A 14,491-nucleotide genomic window follows, 5' to 3' on the forward strand; every position below is an offset into this window, starting at 1 on the left:
ACGGCGGGCAAGCTAAGACATGCGGCGAGAACGCATACCCCCCAAGCGGTTGATATACGCCGCCGCCGCCGTACTGTCCGTCCTGACCAGCACGTGTTGCTGCCCCAGCGCCGGAGAAAAACGGCGAAGAGCAAGGAACACTGCAAACAGCTCTAGGCGATTGATGTGCCAATGCAGCTGGGCACCTACCCACAGGCCCGCAGCTGCATGCCCGCGACACACGGCTCCCCAGCCTGTGCTGGAAGCATCTGTCGAAACAACAACATGACTGGACGCCTGTCCCAGAGGCACACCGGCCTGCAGGAACGAGGGGTCGTTCCAGGGGCTGAGGGTGCGGCGACACAGCGCAGTAACAGCGACTCGGTGTGTGCCCGCATGCCATGCACGTCTCGGAACTCGATCTTGAAGCCAGTGCTGAAGTGGTCTCATATGGAGCAATCCGAGCGGCGTGACAGCCGCAGCGGAAGCCATATGCCCCAGGAGCCTCTGAAAATATTTCAGTGGGACTACTAACTTGCTGTCGAGCTCCCTCAGACAGTTCAGCAGCAGGCGAGCGCGCTCTTCGGAGAGGCGCGCTACCATGGTGACCGAGTCCAGCTCCATCCCGAGAAAAGAGATCCTCTGCACCGGGGCGAGTTTGCTCTTTTCCCAGTTGACCTGCAACCCCAATAGGCGGAGATGCCGGAGCACCTCGTCTCTGTGCGCAGTCAATTGCTCCCGAGAGTGCGCTAAAATCAGCCAGTCGTCGAGATAATTGAGTACGCGGATGCCCGCAAGCAGAGGCGCTAGGGCACCCTCCGCGAGTTTGGTGAAGACCCGCGGAGACAGAGAGAGCCCGAAGGGGAGGACCTTGTACTGCCATGCTCGACCTTCGAACGCACGACGGTGGCGTGGAAGAATGAAGACATGAAAATACGCGTCCTTCAGGTCTATGGCTGCAAACCAATCCTGAGGACGAACGCATCGGAGGATGCGCCTCTGCGTAAGCATTCTGAACGACAGCTTGTGAAGGCAGCGATTCAAAACGCGCAGATCTAGGATTGGCCGTGACCCACCGCTCTTTTTGGGTACAATGAAGTACGGGCTGTAAAACCCGCTCTCCATCTCGGCTGGAGGTACCGGCTCGATTGCACCCTTTGCCAGGAGGGCAGCAATCTCCTCTCGTAATACAGGGGCGGACAGGGGATTGACCCTGGTGAAATACACGCCGGTAACCTGGGAGGCTGTTTGGAGAACTGTAGTTCGTAGCCGAGTCTGATCATGCGTATGAACCACCGCGAGGGGCTGGCCCACGCTAACCAGGCAGGCAGAGCCCTCGCTAATGACGTCATCGCAGCAATCGTTGATGTACCCGCGGAGGGGCAGCGAGGAGCGGGTGTGCTGATCCGGGGAGCGCGAGGGTCCCACAGAAGAGCTGGAGGAGAGCGATTCGCTCTGGCTCCGCACCCTGACTCCGGAGGGGGGGCTTGGGGGCTGGGAGAAGGGAGACCGTCCCCCCAGCGCCCGTGAGCCGCTGGCAGAGCATGCAGACCTTGCGAGCTGAGAGGCGGCGCGTCCCAGGCTGGCAGGGCCTGCAGTGCCCATGAGCCACTGGCGGAGTGCACCGAACCTACGAGCTAGAGAGCTGAGCTCAAACTGGCAGATTTCGGGCTGTCACTTCCGGAGAAGTGGAAAAGTGCCCTTTCATTTCATGGCAGTAAAAAGTGCCGTTGGAAATGGCGCCCCGCCCTCCAGCGGGGAAAGAGCAAGTTCCCTCCTCTCCATATGACCTGTCCCAGGGACGCTTCGCGGTCCGTTGCCAGACTTAGCGGCGTTCTGGGCAGGGGGAGTGGCCTGCTTCCGAGGTGCTCGACGCACTCGCTTCGCCAGAGGCGAGTGCGGGGGCGGTGCAGCTCTCGTAGGCAGGCGCCTTCGGCGAGGAGTAGGTATGGATGGCACGGCGGGCGGAGCGGGCTTACGGGGCCGCCGATTAGACATCACCCATCGGACTGCTCTCTCACTGCCTCGAATTCCTGGGTGAATTCGCAGACTGTGTTGCTGACCAGCTTGGGATATGGGTGAGTCAAGAAAGCGGACTTTGTCAACTTCGCGCATATCAACCAAGTTTTGTTAGAGGTGGGGCTTCTGGACCACTAGTGTGGACATCGTCCTCCCCAAAGCACATGCAGCGAACTTAGTAGTCCGAAGAGCTTAGTCGGCTGCGGTGCGAAGCTCATAAGCCTGGGTTGGACCCACCCTCATGCAGCTCGGCCAGCACCTGCGCTTGGTAGCGCTGGTCGGTGGCTATCGCATGCAAGGCGGATGCAGCCTGGTCCGTAGCTTTGTAAGCTCTAGCTCCGAGGGAGCCGAAAACTCACAGGCTTTGGATTGGAGACGAGGCAGACCCCGCCAAGAAGAGGCGCTGCGCGGATTAACCGCCATCGCACACTCAACCTGAGGAATCGCCACATACCCCCTGGCCGCTCCACCACCAAGAGTGGTGAGGGTGGAGGGACACGCAGCACGAGCAGAAAAAAGGTGCTCTTTAAGACCGCGTGAGCCTACTGTGCGTCGCCGGGAAGAAGGGAACGCCCCTCTAGTCGGTCCTTCCCCTCTAGCAGCCCGGGAAAGCACGGCTAACACGTCCGTTTCAGTATCCGTTTTGACAGCGCTCACCTGCCCGAAGGGGGCGAGCGGGTCCGGATCATCGTCAAAAAATGAAAGCCCACCCTCCGATGCCGCGGAGGACATCTGATCTCCGGTGTCAGCGAGCGTGAGAGCTACCATCTGATTAGACGGATCACTCCCAGCGCCCGAAGCTTGGATGGAGCGCTTGGAGGAGCGAGAGGTCCGCGAGCCCTTAGGCGGCGGATTATCTCTCGCTGGAACCCTCAGATCTGCCCGAGCGCCCGCTGCAGAACAGGAGGCGACTGGGGTGGCTCGCTCTCTCACGAGAGTTTGCCGCGATCTCAACTGCGCGACGGTCATGGCATCGTAGTGACGACATGAACCGCCCCCGAGCACCACATTAACATGCTGGACCCCCAAACATGTAATGCAGTGATCGTGCCCATCATCCGGAGCCAGGAAACCCCCGCAACCAGAAACGCACAGTCGGAGCGCCGTCCTGAAAAGGACGTGCTGCACGACTGTGTTGCTCTTTTAGGATGCTTTGCAACAATACGCACCGCTCTGGAGGACCGGACCCAAAGGGACGCCAGGCAAGGGAGAAACCCAGCTCGACCATCTGCCGCTGCGTGGACTCGCTCTGGACCGGGAGACACTCGTTCGCTCGAAGTGGCTGTAGACAGCAGGAGGAACCCTCATGAAGCTCGATCAGAAAAGTCTCTGAAGCGAAAAGGATAGCGTCTGCTGGCGCCAGGTGAGCTTCTATACTCAGTTGATTGCTTATGCCGCTCACCTGCGCAGGCTTGCGCTGCCAATTCATTCTTAATTGGCCCGTTCAATACTCTTTCAGACGAGTAGCTTCTGAACCGAATCTCCCAATACGTGGATTTTAACAATCAAATCCACTTATAGTGCTGGAGTTCCCCCCGAAGGGGAACTGCTTTTATTCAAGAAATAAACAATAAGATATATGACTTATAATGACTCCAGAATAATATTTTTTTAGTAAACACTTTGACAATTTTCAGAAACATTATTTTAAATGAACAGGAGGGCAAAATAAATTGACTTTAACTGTAGGCCTGTTAAAGTTTACAGGTGCAACAATGTGCCTAAATGTGTTATCCTACACCAGTACAAAGTGACTTGTTAAATAAATTAACAAGGAAGATTGTTTTAAGTTTAAGTTATTTAATTATTTTGTTTATGATGACTAATTATTTTGTTTATGAAGCCTACTGTACAGTGCCACTAACATAAACATATACAGCTTCTGAACATTCAAATCAGCCAGCAGAGTATCAGTAATGGACATTTATTGGTCAATTTTGTAAATTGCATGACTTACATACCTGTTAAGTTTCATGCCAGTAATCTGGTTTGCTCTATTATGCAGTGAAGTATTGTGTGTGTGTGTGTGTGTGTGTGTGTGTGTGTGTGTGTGTGTGTGTGTATGTCTGCTGCATGAGCTGCATTGAAGAGCCGCAGAGCTAACAGCTGACAGATCGGGAACACACGCACACACTGTATTTCTGGCGGCAGACACGTGAACTAAAAGAACGTTTTTCCCTCATCCTTGAACCAAATCTGACAGGTTATGACGGCTTTAACACATACCTTTCGAAGTTGTGTGTCACAAAAATGCTCCGTAATCCACTCAAAACACAATACTGTAAATTACTGTAAAAAACATTTTTACCCGTTGTAAACGCCATAAATGGAAGTTTTAAACATTCTACCAGACGACGCTGGTCGCTATGGCGCCCTCCATGCAACAGCCAAGAAAAAGGTCTATAAATGATACCAAACCATAGGCTGCATCCGCAACCGCATACTTCCATAATGTACAATACATTAAAATCAAGTAGTATGTCTGAATTCATAGAATTCAAAAATCAGTATGCGAGAAGTACCCGGATGACTTACTACTTCCGGCGAGATTCTGAAGTGCGCATCCTATGCGCGCTGCGCTATCACTTGATGCCCTACGAGAGAATTTATGAATGGAAGTGAAGCGATGCAACTGATGCAGGTACGTCACGTGACCATGACAAAAAACCAAATGTAGTACGTCCGAATTCCATTCATATTTTTCACATTCATACTGTATTGAACGTACTCTTCTAACGGCCGAGTAGTACTTTTAAATATAAATGCTGTACCTTATGAGTAGTAGGCAGTTTCGGACGCAGCCATAATTACTGGCTGTGGCTCTTGACAATGCACTGTGGTCTTATGAACCAAACCATCACTCTGCAAAAAACTTAACTTTATTTCAAACTTTATTGCCTGTTATTCACAGCCTGGGCAAATATCTCTGAGCACTGAAGAATGCACTACGAGCATTTTGTATAGTAATGACGTATTCAGGAGCACAAAATCATATGTGAGCTCTCACACTTTGAGTTTGTTGTACTACAGAAAGAGAGGACATGGCCATAGATATGTCATTATGGTTCTACTTAAGAAAGAAAGTCACCTACATCTTAGATGGCTTGAGGGTGAGTAAATGAACAGTAAATGTAAATTTTTGGATAAACTATCGCTTTCCCTGAAAATGGACTGCCATATTGAGTAGTCCAAAGCAAATGGCTCAAGTTGGCCACCTTACACGGTCAAAGTCACAGCATACAATTAATGCTCACATGCTTTTTGTTCATGATTTTTATGGAAAATGTGTTTATTTTGGATCCCCTACACCCCTAGTCACTTCAAAGCTCTCATTACGTAGGGTAAACACTTTAGAGCGCAGTAGTAAATCCTTCAAGATGGAACATAACCCAGCTTTGCATGAGGTTGTGTCACCCACATTTGCATTTGTATATGAGGAAGTCACTGGAATGAAAAGTGTATTCTAACTGTAGATTTTAAGTTTCCAGAATTTGGATTTTTTTTCCACCTTCTGATTGAGATTCTGGGTTAAATGTCAAAGATTAAACCTTTTAACTTGGGACAGATTGATCAGCCCCGACCGACACATCATTTGGCTTTACATTCAAGATGTTGCCAAATCCTGCTTCTACTTGAGGATAGCAGTGTAATGTCCTGAAGCTAGCTGAGGTCTGAAGTGGGACAATTTAGTGGGATATTCCAAAGTCCAGCCTGTTGGATGTGAAACCGAAAGCCATTTATGTGCCTCCTATACTTAAACTTTAGACTGTAATAAAACAGTTAAACAATAATACTTTTACAAGTATTTTTTACAATTTTTACTTTTACAATTTTAAAGGGTGAAAATGTAAAATGGTAACAAAATAATGCATTAAATACAGTGAAAACAATGTTTAATTCTGGAATTTATTGTCCGAAAGTCAGTTCAGAAAAAACATCATAACAGTCAGGCATGTCCAGTGTAATATAAGGACAATCAAGGCTATAATATTTATATCAACAGACCTGCATGATGCGGTTGACCAATCAATGCCATTAATACTGCTAAGTATAAACCAAGGGTTTAGGAATGTACAGTGTTAAACAGCAATGTAATGATAGCCTGGATTAAATATTAACCCCACATAAATTATAATAGAAGCATTAAAAAATATTAATCAAGATTCTGTTTCTAATGTTTAAATACTTGAAGTTAAAACAACTACAGTGTGTTTATTAGTGACCTCATGTCTTGTATGCATTTCCAGGTTTTACAGGTGGGCCTCAGTGAGCTTTTCCATTCCAGACTGGGACAAGCGGACAGTCCTGAACATAATAGAATGAAAGATTTGGCGTCTGATGGAGCTCTCGATGGTCTTCTATTGGAAAGAGTGCAGAAACCAAGTCCTGGGATTTTCTCTGAGGATGTAAGTTTTTTTTTTTTTTTGGCTATATTCACCCCTTATGTTCTCAGTAGCTGTTGCCAGGTAAGTCACAGTGCTATAGCAGATACAGTAGGATCAGGCTGACATGGTTGAAGTAATACTCGTGCGGGGTGTGAGATTTTGGATGTCTGCTGTTTTCTGGGCAGGAGGTTTTGGGCCGTCTCAGCAAGTACAGAGAGGCTTCAGTTTATCGCCGAGTCGAGAGTCTTCTGAAAGAGCCTCCTAAGAGCCTGGAGATCCACCTCAACACTGACCCGTCACTCAACCACGGCACAGACAGCCAAGACGCCGCTCCTCAGTGAACTGACATTTTAACTTTGAACAGTGCTGTCTGTCTGACAGTGATGAATTCAGCTTTCAAAGGCATGTTATACTGTGCACTGCAGGTATCTGATGGTCTTTGACAGTAGCAGCCCGTGGACCAGGTTAGAGCACCAAGTTTTGGTTAAGGACGATCAAATGATGATGACCTAAATGCCATAATGACCAACATATTCTAATAATTTTATTTTAATAGTTATTCTTCTAATTTAATCTCTAATGTGCTTTTGGTTAAAAAGATCCAGTGAAATTAAAATAGCATTATTTAGATGTTAGTGTCAGTATGTTAGTCTTTTAGCAAATCCAGAGTCATAGTCGAATACACAGAAGATAATGGTCAAAAAGTAGGCAGCAGGCAACGTAAACACACAAACAAACAGACAACGCTAGGGTCAAAAACACGGCAGGACAAGGCAAGGAAAACGTGTCGTAATGTTAACTAGACAGATAAACAAGACTCAGCAAAGTCTGTGTGTTAGTGTGCTGTATAAATAGTCTAACTAATCAGTCTTTGAGCAGCTTCAGCTGTGTGAGTTTAGGAACCGGTGTGTGTGTGCAGTGCATGACTGGGTCCTGTAGTCCACATAATGGCGAATTTGTAGTTCTATGCAATACTGTTTGTTTACCAGCGATTTGCACAGGCTGGATTGCTTGTGATCGTGACTCAAAGCACTTCATGGGACTTTGTATTTTTGTTATGAAAGAGGCATGTTAGGAAATCAGGTGCCTGGTATTCTACCTACTTCTATCAGATACCATAAATTTGCATAATTAGGGTGCGGTTTGTAATAAAAAAACAACATTTTTAAATACTTGAAATTTAAATTTAGATGTTAATGTTTAAAGTAATGTGTGATAATATGGTGCAATGTGAATATACAGAAAAATTATTGCACAGAATGGTCTGCTTTATATGGATATGTTTTTATTTTATTACAGTTATAATGGTGTTGTGTATGCACCTTATGTCTTATTCATGCATGGAAGCTGTGCATTTGTATTATGTTTGAGGACTTGAATCTTGATGTACAGTATGCAGACTGTTATGTGTCTCTTCTATTAAATCTTTTTTGTTTTGTGTAAATATATTAAATGGCTTATAAAAAGTATTTAAATTATATAAATCAAATATATTTTGTTCAAATGGAGGTTACTAAATTTTGTAAATATTTAAATATGAAATAGACTATGAATGTATCATTAAACACCAATTGCAAAAAATACAATAAACAAATACATTTTGATGATTTATGGCAGCCTGAAGAGAGAAATATGTCAATGGGATTGTTGTTTTTTTAGGTTATTAGAAACACCTAGATTAACCAATGCTTTTTGATAACATAATGCCAAGGTAATTGTGTCATAAATGCATCTTACAATCATAAAAACTGATTTACAGACTTAATATCTGTGTAAATGCTGCAAATATGGCCCATATGATTTATTGCATTTCATTTATTTGTTTTTAAAGTGTCCATTTCCTTCCCACTATGACCAAAATGGGGCAATTTTAAGGTCATGACCCACCAGTTGAGACCCACTATATTAGATCATGATCAACATAAAAACAAAGACAGACGTAGGCAGAATATACAGCAAAATAATGGCCTGAGGGTTAAGTTTTAAATAGATTTAACAATGCAAAATGCTCAGGGCAGATTTATAATGATCACATGCAACACATATACTGTCTATGTCCTCTTCTGTTTATTTTAAGAGTACAAGACAGTCCATCAACAGTTCACCGGTGTCTCAGAATTCAGCTTGTTATCAAATACTTATTTGCATGTCTTTTGTGCTCATCGATTTGTCCCATTTGTCCCTGTATTTTATGTATTTATAATGGTGTTTTTCTGCTATTTACGTTTGACATGACTGCTGTTTCGTGCCTGAATGTACCTCTGGGGATCAATAAAGTATGTTTATCTGGTGTAACAGAAAGAATGGAAAGAAACAATAAAACATTTTTATCTGTTTAAGTATGCATGTTTAAGTGTGTTTCAGCCATTTGCTCAGATTACACCAGAGCTCCTTCATCTGCAGTAAACAATAACTTAATATAACTCATTTATATATTTTTGATTTTGTGGAAGATGTTTTCAAGGAGTCGTTCATCCTACTGGTACCTATTATTAAATACATGCATACAGTATGTTTAAATTGATAGTGTATGTTTTTGAATTCACCACAGAGGGGAAAGATATTGACATAGTTGGTTGAAGCAGGGTGTTCCATAGAGAAAGACAAAACATTAAATATTTAAGACGATGTTAAAAACTCATCTTTTTCAGACTGCATTTTAGATGCTTGATTATTCTAACTTGTTTATATTTTAGAAAAATATTTTATGTATACATGTATTTTATTGCATGTTTGATTTCTCTTGTTGTAACGCTTTGAGTTTTAGAAATACTCATTATAAATAAAATGTATTATTATTATTATTTTTACCCTAGTTGGCCAGTATATTTGAATTCTAATAATTTACTAGTTCAGCTTGATAATCAAATCATAATCATAAAATGTAATTTTTAAATTATATAGTTAGAGAAAGGAGGTCTTTGCAATGTCCCACACGGAAAGAGCCTATATAATATATGTTTAAATATAGGTTTTGATATGTTTAATATATAGTAGAAATTAGAATTAATAGCCCTCGTTTTTCCCCCCTTTTTCTGTTTAATGGACAGATGATTTTTTAAAATACTCAAACATAATAGTTTTAATAACTAATAGGGGCTAACGATTCTGACTTCTGTGATTTGTATAAAATTGGTAGTTTTTATGTCACATATATTAAAATCCTATGTTAAAAATATGTGTTCTTTTTCCGTGTGAGTTATTTGCATAATTGAATTCTAAAACATGCCAATTATGTGATACCAATTTCAAGTGTTTTCGTATATACATAAGTTTTTTTTAGTTCTTAGTTATTGCCTTGATAATAGAAAATGTGAGCTAGGCATGCCAGTTGCCAAAGTGAAATGTGAGTTACAGGAGACATGTACATAAGGCTTCATATAGAAGACCTACTCTATATGGCCTGTATATGCACATACTGTATATGTACCTCAATTTTGCCTATTTATGGCCTAGCCTATTTACGCATGTTATCATACTGCATACGCCTGATATCATATGTGTTCATATGTGTTGGTTCTTATGTGGGGAATGAAGTGCAAAGATGTGATTTTTGTTTTATTGTCTTATAGACTTAAATTTTGATCTTCAGTTCGGTTTCTAATGATAATATGCAGTTTCATGTTCAGTAAACCTTTTTGCCAATATCTAATGCCAATACATAGGCAGGTGTCAAAATGTAAGAGGGCTTTCATTTATAAACGGAGCTTCTGTTTTGTGAACTAGTTTGACCAACCAACAATCTTGTTTTCAGATTCAGATAATAAACTGACTTAAAAAGCCAGTCTTTCAGACAAAAAAATCTAGCTTTTAGCACTAGTCCAAGCTGTTGGCAGTTTAGGTTTACGTCTACCAGCAAGAGCACTAGTTGCCATGGATGCGACACACTTCCGTAAACAAACCTGCCTCAGTCACTTCTTTTCGCTGTTTGGCTTTTATGAACTCTGTTTCAACCATGTCTTTGCTGGATAGCGACCTCGAAAAGTTTTTAAGGGATGTTGATCAGATAAGTAAGCGTTTTTTATAACTTTATATTAATTTATTATATTATTTATTTAATGCTTAGCGTCAAATGAGGGCAGAAGGGGTCTTTCCCTGAATTGGAATAACGTAAATAACTTAGTCGTCAATCATGAGGTAAATTCAAGTTGTAACGTAAATTAAACAAAAAGTGAACTTGATGATTTCTGATTGCAGATGAGTTAGTCAGAGATTTAAATTCCAGCGAAGCATCGTGCCAGGAGAATGCAATTGTGAAGACAGAGCAGTTGATTTCATCTTTGGAGCAGAAGGAACAGTTTAAAACCAAAATCAATAAGACGGTTATAAACACCTCATCATCTGAAAATAACCCCCTGGTAGAGTATTTGTTTTGTTTTACACGTGTAAAATGAACAGGCTGTTCTTACTTTTTTCGGTTAAGTTTAACATAAGGCTATGCTAGTTAATCTAAAAATAACAAAAATAATACTAATAATAAAAATAATGACTGTTAATGTTATTGATCGTTTATCTTAGCTCTGGTCCATATGTTACGTTAACAAATGGTACCTCAAGGTTTTATTCAAATTCACTTTATGATTATTGTCAATTAATGAAATTATGCACAATTACTTTTTTTTTTCATGCCTGATATAAAAACAAAAGCACATTTAGAGTACACTACTGTTTTTTTTTTTTTTTTTTTTTTTTTTGCGCAGAACATCCGATATGAGTCGAGTCAAAATCCAGGTATGTTTGAGTAACGTTAAGTCTTTTCACACCTCTGTGTTGGACACTTGACAAGACTTCTCAGTCTCTGTTAAGTAATTTAGTTCAAGTGTAAAACTTGAATGCCTTCCCCTGAAGTCTTGTAAATGATTTATAAATCAATACAAAATAGCCAACCTTTATCTTTTTGCTTTTTTCATAATAAATCTTGCAATGGAATGTTTTACCCTTCGATTCGTCAGAAAATTTCTTAAAGATTTTAGAAAAAGATGCTGAAGACAGATGTCAAAGAAGAAAGATGAAGGAGGAAAGAGCTAATGGTAGGCACACTAAAGCCTGAAGAGCAAAAAGGCCATTTTTGTATGCGTTTTATTTATTGATTGCATTGTCAGGTTGCAACATCTAGATTTGCTTTGTCCTTATTTGATCCACAGTGCTAAGGGAGCAAGGGAATGAGGCTTTCACTCAAGGTGACTATGAAACGGCTGTCAGGTTTTACACTGAGGGCTTGGAGCAGTTGCGTGATATGCAGGCTCTCTATACAAACAGAGCTCAGGTACTTCTTCAAGTTTTTGTACAATAATCAGATTACTCGTATATTCCTGTGAGGCTGCTCCTCTTGTGATTTTATTGTCTCATACATTCATGTATTATGTAGGCCTTTATCAAGTTGAAGAGATATAAGGAGGCCATAAGTGACTGTGAATGGGCTCTGAGGGTGAGTAAAGCAGTGGGAAAGAGGTCAGAGAAGTGCCCCCTCATTTTTCAGTGTCAGCCGAAGCAGAGAGTTTCTCATCCCACCTTGTCTGGTGAGAACAGCAGGCTCCAAAGAGCAGTGCCTATTCAACTGGATAGTTGCACAGAAGTAGAAAATTAGGTTGCAGTTCCTTCTGAGCTGTGACAATAGTCTTTGCTTTTGGAAAACTTTTTAGAAAGTTCTAAATTGTTTTTAGGTTTGTATATGTATACACTCACTATTAGGTACACCTGTCCAACTACACGTTAACGCATATTTCTAATCAGTCGAACACATGGCAGCAACTCAATGCATTTAAGCATGTAGACATGGCCGAGACGATCTGCTGCAGTTCAAACCGAGCATCAGAAGGGGGAAGAAAGGGGATTTAAGTGACTCTGAACGTGGCATGGTTGTAGGTGCCAGACGGCCTGGTCTGAGTATTTCAGAAACTGCTGATCTACTGGTATTTTCATGCACTTATCTCTAGGGTTTACAGAGAATGGTGCAAAAAAGAGAAAATATCCAGTGAGCAGCAGTTCTGTTGGCACAAATGCCTTGTTGATGCCAAGGAAAAATGGTCAGGCGGGTTTCAGCTGATGGATTTGCAACAGTAAATCAAATGATCACTCGTTACAACCGAGATACATTTTTCCAATCTTCTATTGTCCTATTTTGGTGAGCCTGTGCAAATTGTAGCCTCAATTTCAATTTCTTAGCTGACAGGAGTGGCACCCGGTGTGGTCTTCTGCTGCTGTAGCCCATCTGCCTCAAGGTTGGACATGTTGTGCATTCAGAGATGCTCTTCTGCATAACTCGATTGTAACGAGTGGGTATTTAGTTTAGTTACTGTTGCCTTTCTATCAGCTGGAACCAGTCTGACCATTCTCCTCTGACCTCTGGCATTAACAAAGCATTTTCTCCCACAGAACTGCTGCTCACTGGATATTTTCTCTTTTTCATACCATTCTCTGTAAACCCTAGAGATAGTTGTGCGTGAAAATCCCAGTAGATCAGCAGCTTCTGAAATACTCAGACCAGCCTGTCTGGCACCTACAACCACGTCCAAAGTCACAGAAAACCCCTTTCTTCCTCATTTTGATGCTCAGTTTGTACTGCAGCAGATCATCTTGACCATGTCTACATGCCTAAATGCTTTGAGTTGCTGCTATGTGATCGAGAAATGTGCGTGTGTATATGTATACGGAATAAATTGCCATTAAGGTATGATGAATTACTTCTGCACTTGCTGCAAATGCTTGCTGTTTTCCATGAGGGTTTTATTAGAAAAAAAAATCTGTTGATAAATCATGGATTATTTCTGCACTTCAGATGCATGCTGCCGGGCAGGGTTTTAAAGGGATATTTCACTTAAAAATGAAAACTTCACTAGAGTTTCTTTCTTCTGTTGAACACAAAAAAAGATTTTTTGGAAAAGTGCTGGTTGCTGGCACCCATCGACTTTCCTATTAGGTAAAAATGACCATGGAGGTTATGGAAGTTTGGTGTTCAACACAAAAAAGAAACTCATATAATAGCAAAAAAAGTTTTTGAATTTGGTTGAAACTTTAGCTGAACTATCCCTTCAAGAAATTAATTATCTGCTGATAAATTATGGATTATTACTCCTTCTGGCTATGTGGGTTTTAAAAAATAGACTAAATGCAAGAATTTTTTCCTGCATATCATTATTAAATATTATGAATTATCTGCATTGGGCAAATTTCCCAAATCAGTGCATTCCTAATAGTTTCTAACAAATAGTATGATTACTCCAAACTACTTAGAAATGTCAAAAAGTACTTGATAATGTTTCACCACTTTACTCAATTGCTGTAATTTTTTTGAGTGGCCTTTTAACAAATAAAACTCTCATTCACAGTGCAATGAAAAATGTATTAAAGCATTTATACATATGGGGACATCTCACCTAGCACTCAAGGATTTCACACAAGTGAGTATGATTCAGTAGAAGTTCCTTTATCCCTTCAAGTATAAAGCTGGATTACACTTACTGTATTTTCTCACCTTATTTGAACTCCCTCTTTTTGTCCTGTTTCTCTTTCAGTCCAGGATTTGCTATCGAAAAATTTTGGAGATAGAGCCACAGCGGGAGACCATGGTCAAAGGTATGAACCAAAAATGCTGTGAAGTTCTGAGGAAAAGTGAAAGCAAGGTCAATGTACTTTAGATCCATGTTTTAATACCAAAGAAGGATCAACATTGTTGTTGTTAGCCTTGAGCATCTGTCTGATGTATTTTAGTTACGGTAAGTGGGCCAAATCGATCAGTTAAGGTTTGAAATTTTAATATAAAATTCTGTCATCATTTTCTCACCCTTTATGTCATTCCAAATCCAAAAAACAAATGAAGATGTTTTTTAGTCATATCTTAGCAATTTCTGTCCACCCATTTACAATCTATTTACTCAAACCAACATTTACACCAGTCAACAGTTTTGTTCACATGTAGACAAGCAGCCTGATTTCAAAAGAAAGCGTAACTATTTTACGTTTTGTCAGTTTAGTGGCTAATTCGTACAACTTTAGACATATGAAAATGTAAGATTTTGAAAAGGAGGCATGGCACCCAACCCCTAAACCCTACTGCCATTGGGGGAGAAGCAAATTGTGCTATACAGAAATTAGTCATTTCTGTCCCC

At 41.7% G+C, this 14,491-nt stretch overlaps 2 protein-coding genes across 12 annotated transcripts in view; both read left to right on the plus strand.

The window, feature by feature from the left end:
* Nucleotides 1–8,723, plus strand: part of si:dkey-103g5.4 — a 63,071-nt gene extending 54,348 nt beyond the window's left edge. For 4 of the 5 annotated variants that reach the window (XR_015508224.1, XM_087282309.1, XM_087282310.1 and 1 more), the window contains 2 exons: nucleotides 6,246–6,404; nucleotides 6,569–8,722. Coding sequence is in view for 4 of the 5 variants with exons in the window: in XM_087282309.1 (XP_087138435.1) it covers nucleotides 6,246–6,404; nucleotides 6,569–6,724 (315 nt within the window). In the remaining variant the exon portion in view is untranslated. Of the gene's footprint in view, nucleotides 1–6,245; nucleotides 6,405–6,568 lie in introns of all 5 variants that reach the window. The other variant, NM_001441495.1, reaches the window with a different exon arrangement.
* A 1,544-nt stretch (nucleotides 8,724–10,267) lies between these two features.
* ttc12 (tetratricopeptide repeat domain 12) overlaps nucleotides 10,268–14,491 on the plus strand; it is a 34,636-nt gene continuing 30,412 nt past the window's right edge. For 5 of the 7 annotated variants that reach the window (XR_015508700.1, XR_015508701.1, XR_015508702.1 and 2 more), the window contains exons 1-8: nucleotides 10,268–10,393; nucleotides 10,581–10,741; nucleotides 11,084–11,114; nucleotides 11,336–11,413; nucleotides 11,528–11,649; nucleotides 11,752–11,811; nucleotides 13,712–13,783; nucleotides 13,898–13,958. Coding sequence is in view for 4 of the 7 variants with exons in the window: in XM_087283151.1 (XP_087139277.1) it covers nucleotides 10,321–10,393; nucleotides 10,581–10,741; nucleotides 11,084–11,114; nucleotides 11,336–11,413; nucleotides 11,528–11,649; nucleotides 11,752–11,811; nucleotides 13,712–13,783; nucleotides 13,898–13,958 (658 nt within the window). In the remaining 3 variants the exon portion in view is untranslated. Of the gene's footprint in view, nucleotides 10,394–10,580; nucleotides 10,742–11,083; nucleotides 11,115–11,335; nucleotides 11,414–11,527; nucleotides 11,650–11,751; nucleotides 11,903–13,711; nucleotides 13,784–13,897; nucleotides 13,959–14,491 lie in introns of all 7 variants that reach the window. The other 2 variants (XM_087283153.1, NM_001202496.1) reach the window with 2 other exon arrangements.

Source organism: Danio rerio, chromosome 15 (genome assembly GCF_052040795.2).
Source record: "Danio rerio strain M-AB ecotype USA chromosome 15, GRCz13ab, whole genome shotgun sequence".
NCBI lineage: Eukaryota > Metazoa > Chordata > Actinopteri > Cypriniformes > Danionidae > Danio > Danio rerio.